Source organism: Strongylocentrotus purpuratus, unplaced genomic scaffold (genome assembly GCF_000002235.5).
Source record: "Strongylocentrotus purpuratus isolate Spur 01 unplaced genomic scaffold, Spur_5.0 spur5_scaffold_9, whole genome shotgun sequence".
NCBI lineage: Eukaryota > Metazoa > Echinodermata > Echinoidea > Camarodonta > Strongylocentrotidae > Strongylocentrotus > Strongylocentrotus purpuratus.
The window spans coordinates 19430721-19444200 of NW_022145615.1; the positions used below are offsets into that span (position 1 = coordinate 19430721).

The window sequence follows — 13480 nt, forward strand, 5'->3', positions numbered from 1 at the left end:
ACAGAAAACTGCTACATACATGTATTGTATACAAACAAGAGTAAGAATCTATTATCATGTCAAGTCAAAAAGTGCATTGAAATTACGGCATAATAATTGAATCATTATTATCAAATGGAGCTATTAATACCTTTTATATGATCTCCTGAAAAGGCCATTTCAATTCCTCATTACAAGCTAGACCAGCACCATATCTTTTATCTTCTACATGGATCATTGACTAGAACCGTCAAACAATTTGCTGTCATCAAAATCCTCATGAATACATATTTCATGAAGTAAAAGCAATTTGATTGTAAATTGGGGGTTTGAATAAGGCAATTTCCATTCAACGAATTCATGAAAATTCCACATTCAGACAAGAAGAAAAAAATGCATCCATTACTGTGGTCGTGGAAGTGGCAAATTAAGGTATAATTTGTAATACGTAAGTTTTACTTGTTATAATGTAGAGTCTCTGGGTGCAAACTTACTGGTTATTGAGAAAAATATATGATGGAACAAAAATGGAGAAGTGTGGTAATGAGAAGTAACGATGCAACTAATTTAAAAGAATTGCAACTATTCAAGGGTGAAAATTGACAGTGCCAAGTTGTGATAACATTCAAACTGATAAGACCACATACGGTATGTATTTTTATCTTGCACAACTGTAAAAAGAGAAATGGTGCAAGTTATTGATATAAGTATCTTTAAAATCACTGTATATGACAAGTGCCTACAAAACTTTATTCAACCAATTTGTTTTCACACTCATAAAATGTGTAATAATTATACATGTACTTCTGCTTCTGCTTTTGGTGGATGATTATTAAACATGGATATTATTATGATAATGCTTTGATTATTTCTTTCCTTCACTTCTATTCTCACGTTTTCTATGCTCCTTTACAAAAGACGGAGTAAGGATGATTATTAAACGTGGATATTTTGATAATGCTTTGATTATTTATCTTTCATTCACTTCTATTCTCACATTTTTCTATGCTCTGTTACAAAAGACGGAGTAAGAATTTGAACGTAGTAGACTCTCGGGGTGTTTTCATTCCATGCCTGAGTGATTACAGGATGATGAGTTGAGCTCATCAAGACTGGATAATCACGGTGCAGGGGAAATTGATATTTTCACAATTTTCCAGCCGACTGGAAGCCATAATATGGCCATTATAGAGTGCTGTGGTAGTCAAAATAGTAGTCTTAACCATGCACTTTGAATTTTGTGGTGAAGCGCAGAGCAGAGGGGCGTTTGGAACAGAGGTCGCTTTGTGTTTTTTGTGGTTTATATGGCATAATGACGGTAGGGGGTCAACATGTGTATTGTACATAGAGGTGAAAGGCCTTCTACTTGTACATGTGTACAGTTTTGTTATAAAAGTTTGTTTGTTTTCAACTGCTACTTTTGCAACTGTTTAAAATACAGAATTTATGAAGATCTTGTTAAATCTACCATTATGAAAAGTTCATTTTGATTAAGGCCGGAAATTTAAAGAAAGGGTCATTGAATGTTGTGAGAAAATGCAATGAAGAACAAAATTCAAATGTTTTGTTTAAATCATGAAGATAAGTACAAAGTTGCATTTCCGTGATGTCCATTGTGCCCTCCTGTGAAATTTATTGTGGCCTTTTTGTGGGTACGTCAGATTTACTTATTTTCCATACTTATCCAAAGAAACTATCCAATTAGATAATCAGTCATTCAAGGACAGAAAAGTAACATGTTTTATTTTCTGTGTTCTAGATGCCACTGGACTCCTAATTCATTTTAAATATTTGATCAACAAATTATTTTATTGTCTACTTTTCTTCTTATATTTTGCACAGATTCCTTCTTTGGAACAAGCTACATCAAGCTCCCTCTAGAAGAAAACACTGCAGTGACTGAGGTCAGCATACGGTTCCGAACAAGCCGCACCAGGGGACTTCTCCTGTATGCCTCCCATCCAAACAGTGCCCTCTTGGTGCGCCTCAGGGATTCTAAGGTTGAGGCTGTTCTTGTCTTTGGGGATGTTGAAGTTACCTTGCAATCCAGGAGGAGGCCAAAACTGAACAACCTAAGATGGCATCAAGTTCAAGTGACACTGTCCAATCAGCAAGGCATCCTGTATATAGATGGAGACCAAAAAGACTTGAAGAGCATACCCAGAGACTCCATATATGCAGAAAATGTATACGTTGGTGGTGCAAATGACCTGAAGAGTCCCCACCTCTCAGGGGTGGACAAATACTTTAGAGGATGCCTGGAGGATGTCACAGTGGGCAATATCAATGTCATAGCAGCATCGGTAAGCTCTCCTGGAGGAATCTATCACGATATCACCCAGGAATGCAGCGTAGAGTTTGAGGCAGGCATGGATGATCCCATCAGCTTTGTCAAGGAAACCGCCTTTGTGTCATTTCCAAAATGGCACATACGGGAGGAAGGGTCATTTGCCTGTTGGATCCGCACCTCTGCTCCCTTAGGCCTTTTGATGTTTAGTTACCAAGAGAACAGTTTTATAGCTGCAGAGATTGACGACGGTCACATACGGGTCCTTGTCCAAAAAGAAGGATCAAGTACTGACTCTGTTGCAATTGTGTCTCAAAAAAGTGTAAATGACATGATCTGGCACTTTGTAATAATAGAAGTTGCCCAGAATTCTATAAGAATAAGTGTTGACTATGATGATGAGCAATTTGCACTGTCAAGCCCTTTTGAGGAGCCTGTTGATTTTTTAGGATCATTATATGTAGGTGGGGTCATCCATAGGGCCAGGTCTCTGGCCTTCAGCTCGGATCTATCATCAATCACCCATGCCAGTACAGGAGGCTCGCTTAGGGGCTGTCTCAGAGACGTCGAGCTAAATGGAGTCCAGTTTGCCCTAGGGGACTCGCATGCAACACATGGAATTCTAGTTGGATGTCTGTATGAGTTTCCTTGTTCTCTGGATCCATGCGGAGAAGATACCAGATGCATGGAGACTGGTCTTTCTGACTATAACTGCGAGTGCCTGGGAGATGGATGTTCTACCACTTCTATGATAACGTCTACTTCTATGATAACACCTACTTCAGAAGGAATTGATACAACAACTGCTGCGCCATCTACTACAACTAGAACCATCGCTACCCCAGAACCAACCACTCCCCCTTTCACAATTTTTACACTGGATTCACTATCTGTGATGGAAGGTGGAGGTGCACTCATAACATCAGTTAACATCCGTTTGAATGTTAATCTCAGGGAATATAATCTTCGACAATCACAGGTGTTATTCAAGATGGCCCAGCCCCCAGAATTTGGAGTTATTGAGAAAGATGTTCTTAGGAAAGGAGATTCCCGGGTGCAGTTTACTTTTCTGGATTTACAAACGGGCAAAATCAGCTATGTCCATGATGGCTCTGAAAACTTTGAAGATCAGGTAATATTTGATGTCGTCTTTAGTGGAAAACAAGACCCAGTGCCTGGTATTACCGAAGACTTCAATTTCACACTTCCCATCAGTATTACACCAGTCAATGATCCTCCTGAGATTGTTGTTGCAGGTGACAATACTTTCAGGATGATCAGAGACACAAGAAGAGTATTGCTGTCGGATTTTCTCCATGTCTTCGATCCAGATAACCCTTCATCAGACCTGACCTTCACCATAGTGAGTCAACAAGGCAATGTAGGTTTCTTTGATCATACAGAACATCGTGGTGAAAGCATCACAGAATTCACCCAAGAGGACATCGATGAGGGCAATATAGCATATGTGCACACCGGTCCTTTGCTGAAATCCAGGATTGTGCTGAGAGCAGGGGATGGTGAGGAAAAGAGTGGACTGGCATCCTTTAGAATTGAAACTGCCGAGCTTGCTCTGGAAGTTGCCAACCTTACAGCAGTCAGAACTAACCCTTCTGCTTCACAGGTCATTGATCTTTCTAACCTGAGAGTGACCACCAACGACCCAGAGGATATGTTTGAAGTGACATACCTGGTTACAACTCCACCTAGGCTAGGTGACCTACAGAAGCTTGACCAAACAGGAGAATGGATGGATACAAGTGAATTCAGCCATACAGATATTCTAATGAACCAGGTCCGATATTTTGCATCACGGGCTACTGGAGAAGCGGAAGTGTCTTATGATCAGATAGGACTTACTGCTAGGAGTAGAACTGTCACCAAGCCAGGTATATTTCTTCCTATTCAGATTTTAGTGACTTCCATTGAAGTGACTTTTAACACTGGTCTGGTGATGGATGTCATCAACGAGGGGTTTATCACATCTCGGAACCTGTCATCCGAAGCCACCCATGTCTTGGATGGCTCTCTAATCTTATACCAGGTGGTTCGCCCTCCAGTTAAAGGCGATATCATGAAGCATCTTGTTGGGAGAATAGACGAAAATCAGAGCTTTTCTCAAGATGATGTCGATGCTGGTCTCATCACCTACCGCCTCAAAGACAAGTTCTACAGTTCATTCAATGATACTTTCATTTTCCGTGCCACTGTATCTAGTGCTCAAACAGATGCCAAAGAATTTAAGATAACATATTTTGCAGACTCTCAGGAGGTTGGTGTGACTAATAATGGCTTTTCTGTTCAGGAAGGAGGTTCTTACATTCTGACAGCATCGGATCTATTTTTAGAATCTGGAGCCACATCAGATTTTTCCTATACAATCACGTCGTTCCCGTTGTATGGAAGATTTCAGATGAGAGATCCAGCTTCAAGTAGCATTGTCGTTCAGAACGTGACGTCTTTTCTGAATTTAGATATAACAAGAGAGGCACTTCAATATGTTCATGATGATTCTGAGACTACGTATGACTATCTTGAAGTGAACGCGACTGCCTCTTTCAATGATAGATTAGGCCGTAGGAAACAAGCAAACTGGACGGGGAGAGTAAACATTTCAGTCGAGCTACAGAATGACAATTCCCCTCAACGTGTCATTGACAAGGTTTTTAATGTCATAATGAATGGAAGGACTGTCCTTACAGGAGAAGACATCTTGTACACCGATGCAGATTCTGATTTCGATAATGATGATCTGCTGTACACTCGACAGAAAATCGATGCAGGTGATCTAGTCAAGACAAACAATCCTACAGAATCTATTTTGAAATTTTCACAGAGGGATCTTCTTGCAGGAAAAGTTACATTTAAACACCAAGGAGACACAAAGAACACGAGAATGTTATTCCTTGTCCTTGATGAAAACAGGAAGCATTATGTCGCTGGTTTTCTGCGTATCCTAGCTATTGAGTCGTATGTGCGTGTAGCAGTTGACACTGGTCTTCAGGTCGCCAAAGGCCAGGTTGAAATAATTACCAGTGCTAATCTAACAGCAGAGACAAACTTCAATGTCAAAGCTAGAAATATTGACTACCGGGTTACATCATTCCTTATGCACGGTGTTTTAAAAGCAGAAGGAGTTGTCATCCAGCAATTCACCCAAGAAAGCCTTGATAATGGAGCAATATCTTACCATCATAACAATGAGAGTAGTGATCTAATGGACTCATTTAATTTCACGGTTTCTACAAAAGGACTTGAAAGTCAAGGACAGTTTGTGATAAGAATTATTGTGGCAAGCCAGGAGCAGCTGCCCACAGTGGAGAAAATACAACCTGTAATTATGGAGGTAGGAAAGGAAGTAGTTTTGACCAAGTTAAACTTGAAAATTTCTCATCCCAATCACCTTGCAACAGAGATTGTGTATAAGGTCGTCTCACCACCCAAGTACGGAGAGCTAAGACTGAGGAACGAATATGGCATCATCATCAGCAGATCGCCACCGCTTCCAGAGGACTCTGGACGAAGACGGAGGGAGACTGAGGATTCTGACATGACCTTCACCCAGCAGGATGTGAGCCGAGAACATGTTAGCTACATCCAGACAGACTATTCACAGCTCATTGATGAATTTTCCTTTGAAGTCAGCAATGGTTATAAGACATTGACAAACCTAACAATGACCATTGACATTGCTCCGTCCATCGTTCCTCTCGATGTTCATGATTTCACGGTCCTAGAGGAGAGATCCAAGACCATCACATCCGACATCATAGGAGTTGGACACCCACTGTATGAACCGCTTCAGTTCACTGTCCACATTCTGGATAGTCCAATGCATGGCATCATCGAGAACACCCGGCAACCAGGTATCAACCTGAAGACCTTTACCACCCAGGACATGGTGAATGAATTCATATATTATGTCCATGACGGGTCGGAGCAAGCTTCCGATCGCTTCAGGATCATGCTCAATAACACAGAGGGAAAACACAGCAGTGCTTACTTCCTGAACATCACTGTCATCCAGACAAATGATCAACCACCCACAGTTGATGTCAATGAGGGGCTTGCGGCAATCATGGGGGCACTCACTCCTGTGACGAATGCATCTTTGAGTGCCTCCGATCCTGATACACCAGATACCAACTTGACCTACACCATCACCAACCCAGGGAATGGCATGTTGGTGTACCGGAGCAGGAAGGAAGAACCCATCTTGTCATTTTCCCAAGCTGATCTTTCTACTGGATATGTTCTCTTTGTTCATCAAGGTACTTTGAATGTCTATTTATGTATTTCAAGTTTCCACCCCCCCCCCCCCCCCCACCGTTTTCTTTTACTTTTCAACTTTAAAATTTTCTTTGTTTTTATCTCTTGCTCATGCATAAGAAAGATTAAAATGAGTTGGTTATACGTGTATGGTACTTGTAATAATGTTTATTCTAAATTTGAATCTTCATTCATATGCAACTGGTCAAAAATATCAGTTTCATTTATCTAAAGAAGAATTGATATCATCTCTGAACTCATTACTTTATGCTGGAATAAAACTTTAAATATCAGGGTGCACTTTCCCTTTCAAGCATTCCTATTTGTTACATATTTTCTTGCAAATACATACATAACTTTTGCTGTAGAACCAGTGAAGTACTACTACAATAACAATTATCTGCACTAGATTACATTCTCTATGAAAGGTTTTGCTGGTAGATGAAACCCAGAAGTGTGAAGATAGTAGAAAAAAATGTAGTAATTTTAAGCTTTATCTGAAAATCTTTGCATCTACAAATTTCTACTTATTGTGTATTATTGTTTGCCTTTGATGTTTCAGGATCCAGAACTGGTGGTTTTCGTTTCCAAGTTAGTGATGGTGTTCATACTACCCAGCAGCAGATCTTCTCCATCAGAGCATCCCCTCTTCTCCTGACTCTTGCCAACCATTCCCAACTCGCTGTAACACCAGGAAGGATTCAACCAATCGCAGCAGAGCACTTGCGTGTGGTAACCAATGAAGATCCCCCCACTGAACTTAGTCGTCCAATAACGTTTGTTGTTACTGCTGAGCCTGTTAGTGGTGAGATTGTAAAGATTCTTTCAAAGGATTCTGCTACAGACACCTTGAGCTATTCGACAACATCTGTTTTTACTCAGGAGGATATTGACAGTGGCCTGATAGCCTTCAAACATGACAATTCATCAACTCTTTCAGAAGACAGTTTTCAATTTAATGTCTTTCTCCCACTTTCACAAAACTTTTCAAATATAGTTTTTCAACTCCACATTCCAATTGAAGCTTCCCCCTCAACTCCTTTGCCCATCCCCAGTACCACGTCTGTACCAGACGCGACAATGACCACAGACGACGGTTCAGGAATCATCAACACAGGAGTTGAGGTATCCGAGGGGGAAAGGGTGACGATCACAGCAGAAAACCTTGATGCAAGCATCCTTTTGACAGGACTACCAGGGTATGTACAATACACAGTGACCAAGGCACCTCAACATGGATTTCTAAGCCTATCTGGAAGAAACATAACCACTGGAGGTTCCTTCATCCATACTGAACTGTCCACACAGGAGTTGGTGTATGCCCATGACCATTCAGACACACTCAGGGATTCCTTTAACTTCTCAGCATCAATCAAGTTATTTGGAGCTGCAGCAGCTGCAGCAGAGGGTGCAGTAACACCAAGTGCAGAGGGCATCTTCAAGATTAAGGTCTTGCCTGTCAATGATCAGGCATTCATTGTTGTGACAACTTCCTTGAGAATGGCTATTGTGCAAGGCGAACAGGTTGTATTCAATGACCGATTCCTCAACATCACAGATCCTGATAATCCTCCCTCAGAACTTGACTATAAGATCATACAAGGGCCAACCAACGGGAGGATCGTCGACATTTTTGATCCAAGCGTCAGTGTGAAGACCTTCACTCAAGCAGACATCAATGGAAACCTGCTGCATTTCATCCATGATGGAGGTTCAACCCTTGGAGCGTTTACATTCAGAATCAACGACGGTAAGCACTATCAAATCAAGCAATTCTTCATTGATGTTGTGCCGCGTGTTCTAGCCTTGACTTCCGTCGCACCTGTTGTTCTTACTCAAGGGGACAGCATGGCCATCTTGACTGACGAACATCTGAACATATCCAGTAATGGCAATTCATCCATTTCTTACTACAACGTCACAAGTCCAGCTAGCTTTGGTGAAATCAGAGTAAACACCATTCCTGCAATGCAGTTTACTCAAAGCGATATTGAACTGGGAATGGTAGAATATCACCAAACCGACCTAGCTTCTGATCAAGATCATTTCCAGCTGACATTGTTTGATGACTACAATGTTATACCTGGTATAAGCCTTTATGTTACTGTTGAACCCTTGATTGTTATTACTAGCATAGAAGCGTTAAGTGGAGGTGATGTGCCTCTAATGAAATCCAATTTAAATGCAACATTACTAGCTATGAAGACTGGAGAGTCTCCTCGTTTTACAATCATTGAAGCCCCAGAATTCGGAACGGTCGTTAATTCAACCTCGGGCGAGGAACTTCTCCTGTTTTATTTGCATGATCTTGACATGGGTGATGTTGTGTACAGGGCTGAACGTTTGGACATAGCAGAAAATGATACTCTGATTGATAACATTACCATGGTGCTACAAGCAGAGGGGTCACAACCTGTGAGTATATCAATTGGAGTTGTGATTGGACCTGGGATTATAGAGAGCACCACACAGCTGCTGACAACAACAGAGGCAGTGATTAGAATAAATACATTCGACCAAGGGAATTTGCCGGCAAGAGATGATCCCTTTGATTTTGATGGGTTAACAACAGCATCAACATCTCCAGATGGTGGGGATCCCAGCGCCAAGGCTGTCGACAACAAAGGCTCATTATCCATCATATACATTGCCCTCTCCATCGCAATCATCTTCATCGTCATTATCATCATATTGGTATTCATTCTCTGGAAGAGGCGGCATCGGAAAAAAGAGGAGCTGAAGCCAGCGCCGCTGCCGGAGGAGAACTTACCGGAGACAGTCACATCGGCTCCTGCCATAGCCCCTGAGCCATCACTGCCATCCCAGGCCACGCCCTCTGAGAAATCATACGACAGCAGTGCAGTGACCCAGCCGATGATCCGTAGACCAATCCAGAGCCCCATGGTCCCCCAGGTCAAAGTTACTCCCCTAGGAAGACCCCCATCGCCCGTCAACTCTTATGCAAGCCTAACGTCCCATGGGACCTTTCAATCGTCGTCCGCCTTCTCCAACTGGACAGGGTGTGACCCTGATACGGCCGCTCGTCATCCCACGGGAGCAAGAAGCCCTACTTTGAAGAAAAGTCAGTACTGGGTCTAGATTCTAGAGGAGGATCTTACCAATATGGAGCCATCCTTTATTTATTTGTAAATGTTGTACAATGTAAATTAATTTAACAGTGCTTTTAAAGTGCTGAATTAGAATGGTGCTGCAGTTAGTATTTAATGTCCGTTAAGAAGCAGAAGGGCATCAACTCTTTGCTTAATATGAGTTAATGCCCTTCTGGCTCTCAGCAGACAATAGGTGAGATGTTTATATTTATCATGATGTAACTTTGTGCTGATTTTAAATTCAACATGGTGCCCCACAGCTCATCATCCATAGAAGTACTATCCATTACTATTGTAGAAATTGTTAATCTATATTTGTCATTTTTGTAATTCATATTTATGCCTTTTATATAAAGTGAGTCATTCAGTTAAGTTGAAGCTTTGAAAAGGAATACATTGTGGACATGCTTCTGTTTTGTAGAAGCTTACAAGTTTTTGATTTACTGAAACTATCAAACTCCATCAGGTTATGTCAAGTGAATATTTTTTTCCTAAAAGTTCACTGCTAATTTTCACCAACTTCAAGTACCAGAAAGGGCCAAATTTAACTACATTTTTTACAACTCTCTGTAATGTGCATAAGGTTTCTTAAATTTATTTTGTGAACCAGAAACTTTTGGATGTACAATGTATGAAATGTTCATATTTTTTTTCTAGTGGTTCAGATTTGCAAAAGTTTCATGTTGTGAAATAATGGAAGCACAACCAAGACAACTTGCAATTACAGATGTAAAACTGTCTCGCTGCAAAAAAATGGCCATTCTTAACAAATTTCAGGAGATTCATGTCCCAAAAGGGCTGAAAATTCATGGTTTTGCAGTATATTCATAAGTTATAATCGACCCCATGTATTTCATCTATCGAGCTTGAGATTTTTTGGCTGAAACCAGTAAGGTACGTAACTCTTGGGCAGGGAACTGTAAATGTGCAGATCCCTGTCTTGGGGTACAAAATAGTTGTGGATGTAATGTTGAATGCTCTTCAGGATTTACATGTGGTGTAAGCTCTGTTTAAAATGTTCAGTACTGCTGTAAAAAGACAAACACTATTTTTGTATTTTTAGCTCAAAATCATTTTGTATTCATAAACTGCTATATCAGATATGTATGAACGTGTTTTTAAATGCTTGTGAAGGACGCTCAGCGTTTTATGAAAGTTGTTTATGACTTTATGTAAGTGTCTGTTTGAACCTTGAATGTGGTCAAAAGAAATGATAGAGACGTCAGTTTTGCTCTTAGCTCTTCCCGTTTTGTTTTTATAATGCTCTTCTGATGCATGTTTGTTCATGTGTATCATCATAGACAACCTTGGTATGTTTATATCATATTGATAGGCACATGTTTTCTCACATTGATTGATACTTGAAACCTTGTAAGTTTTGTGATGTTTATATGTATTCTCCTATTTATTTGTTTGAAACTCCCTGTTTATAATGTTACTTTTGATTTTAATAAGCAACTCGGATTCCTTTGAGGATGTCACTCGAGGACATTCTTGGTAGACAAACAGCAAAACAGACAGCTTAAGAGACCAACAGTGCCAGTCTCATGAATCCCTGTAAAAGTTGCCTTGATGAAGGTGTCTCAGTGCGATATTTTGGTCTTGTAGGATGCCAGTCGTATGGGCTATAAGTCTCTTGGGATATCGGTCTCATGGCCTATTGGTGTCATGGGCCGTCGGTCTCATTGGTTTGTCAGTCTCATTGGCTGTCGTCGTTCTCTTGGGCTTGTCAATCTCATGGTCTATTGGTTGCATGGGCCGTCGGTCTAATGGTTTGTCGGTCTCATGGGCCGTCTGTAACTTGGGACATTGGTCTTGTGTGGCCGTCAGTCTAATGGTCTGTAACCTGTACATTTTTGATAATTTTTTCTAAGTCTCCTGTTCATAGTGCAGGATGATAACATTACAGTTTGGGTTCAACCGTTTCTTTTGTGGATACCTGTATCTAATTTCACCTAGGACCATACATGTAGACCCTTTCAGTGGGCTTTATGTACAATATTCAAGATTTAAGATAATTTATTGTCATGTAAAAAATACATAAAATTTGTTTTCAGACTTTTGAAGGTGCATATACATTTCTATCTGATGTAGTAATATCCTGTACTATTATGTAATGCAAGTTCATTTTCATAAATACACATTACTGCCAAATACATTTGTGTGATGTCATTAGACTATCACTATTCAGTTCTGAAATAATTTGCTTGTGGGTGTAAGGTGTATTCTCCCGTATGGATTGTATCATGCACGATATACTTTTTGTGCTTTCCTAGATTTTATATTTTTATTCATGTATGGTGCTTTACACATGTATAGGACTGTCCAAATTTTCTGTCAATCAGGCTGAGTAAAATTCATTAAAATATGACTTTCTTAATCGCTGACATATCATTTGGTCATATACAAAGAAAAAACAGGAAATATAACATGATCTTAACTCTTTTCGGAAAATCAACTCAAGGCCATGTCCTATTGTATGTCCCATAGAAATCATGTTCAGATTATGTAATACTTCATTGTCATGTTCGCACAATTCAATAGGTGACGCACCAGGCTTTTGAAATTGTCTTAGGTTGACTTTTCGAAAGTAGTTGCCTTTGAAGTATTTCGTTGTTCTCGAAGTAATGTTTTGATTTTTTTTAATATAATTTTTGTCTCGCCTGCGTAGCAAAAAGCGAGACATAGCCGCCGCTTTTCCGGCGACGGCGGCGGCGGCTGCGTCAACATCAAAAACTTAACCTAAGGTTAAGTTTTTGAATTGTTGATACAATTTTTAAATTATAGGTTCTTAGTCAATGAAACTTTGACTATAGAGTAATCAAGTATCCCCAATCATGTGAGTAGAATTAGATCACAAAGTCAAGGTCAAAGGTCATTTCAGGTCAACAGACTTGGACTATGTTGTAGCATCATCACCGAAAACTTAACCTAAGGTTAAGTTTTTGAATTTTTTATATAATTTTGAAAGTATAAGTTCTTAGTCAATGAAACTTAAACTATAGGGTTATCAAGTCTCCCCAATCATGTGAGTAGAATTTCAGGTCACTTAGTTAAGGTCAAAGGTCATTTAAGGTCAACAAACTTAGACTTTGTTGTGGCATCAACATCAAGATTTTCAAAATGCTTCTTCTTCGTTATTTTTCAACCGATTTTGATTCTGATTGTTTCATATGATAGGGCTAGGAGGGGGATTTAAAACTTCTACACTGAATCGTGAAATTCATTATCTATGCTAATTTATGCAAATTTATTCAAAATCACAAAAAATGCTTCTTCTCCTTCATTTCTCGAACGATTTTGATTTCTCGACAGATAACATAAATGTCACTGAAAATTGCAAGGACAGTTTGGTCATTATTTTCTCCAATAAACAAAATAAACCTTGAAGAGTATAACGTCAATCCTTAATAAAATGAGTTTGTTGTTGTTTAAAAAAAAAAAAAACAGAAGGGCTATCATTACACCCACTAATCAATCGTTAATCTTTCCTTTTCAATAGTCTGACGACATTTCAACGTCGATTTATAAAGATAGAACATCTGGACGTTATTTTGATGAAATCTGTGCCAAATGAAGCCAAACAAATAGGGCAAGGAGGACTAATCTTTGTGTCTTTGGTGATTATAGGCCTATAATGTCTTTCCTTTCCCTCCCCCTTCTCTCTCCCACTACTTTGGGAAGTTTTGTTATGCATTGCCCCCATTTTAGCCCACTCCCTTTGTTTGATCAAGTAAATAATAATTATTCAATCACCATTATTTCCTGTTCGTATCTGTTTCTTTGAAAATGATATTAGAAATACCAATTCAAACGTGGGCATGTAGTACTTAGG

The 13480-nt window shown here is 39.8% G+C and overlaps 1 protein-coding gene across 1 annotated transcript; it reads left to right on the plus strand.

The window, feature by feature from the left end:
- Positions 1-1814: 1814 nt before the first annotated feature.
- On the plus strand, positions 1815-12047 carry LOC581980 (chondroitin sulfate proteoglycan 4; the record flags this gene model as incomplete). The annotated part of the gene is made up of 2 exons (XM_030976367.1): positions 1815-6537; positions 7098-12047. Coding segments are annotated over 2 exons (7260 nt in total), but the record flags the coding sequence as incomplete, so codon positions are not given.
- Positions 12048-13480: the final 1433 nt, after the last annotated feature.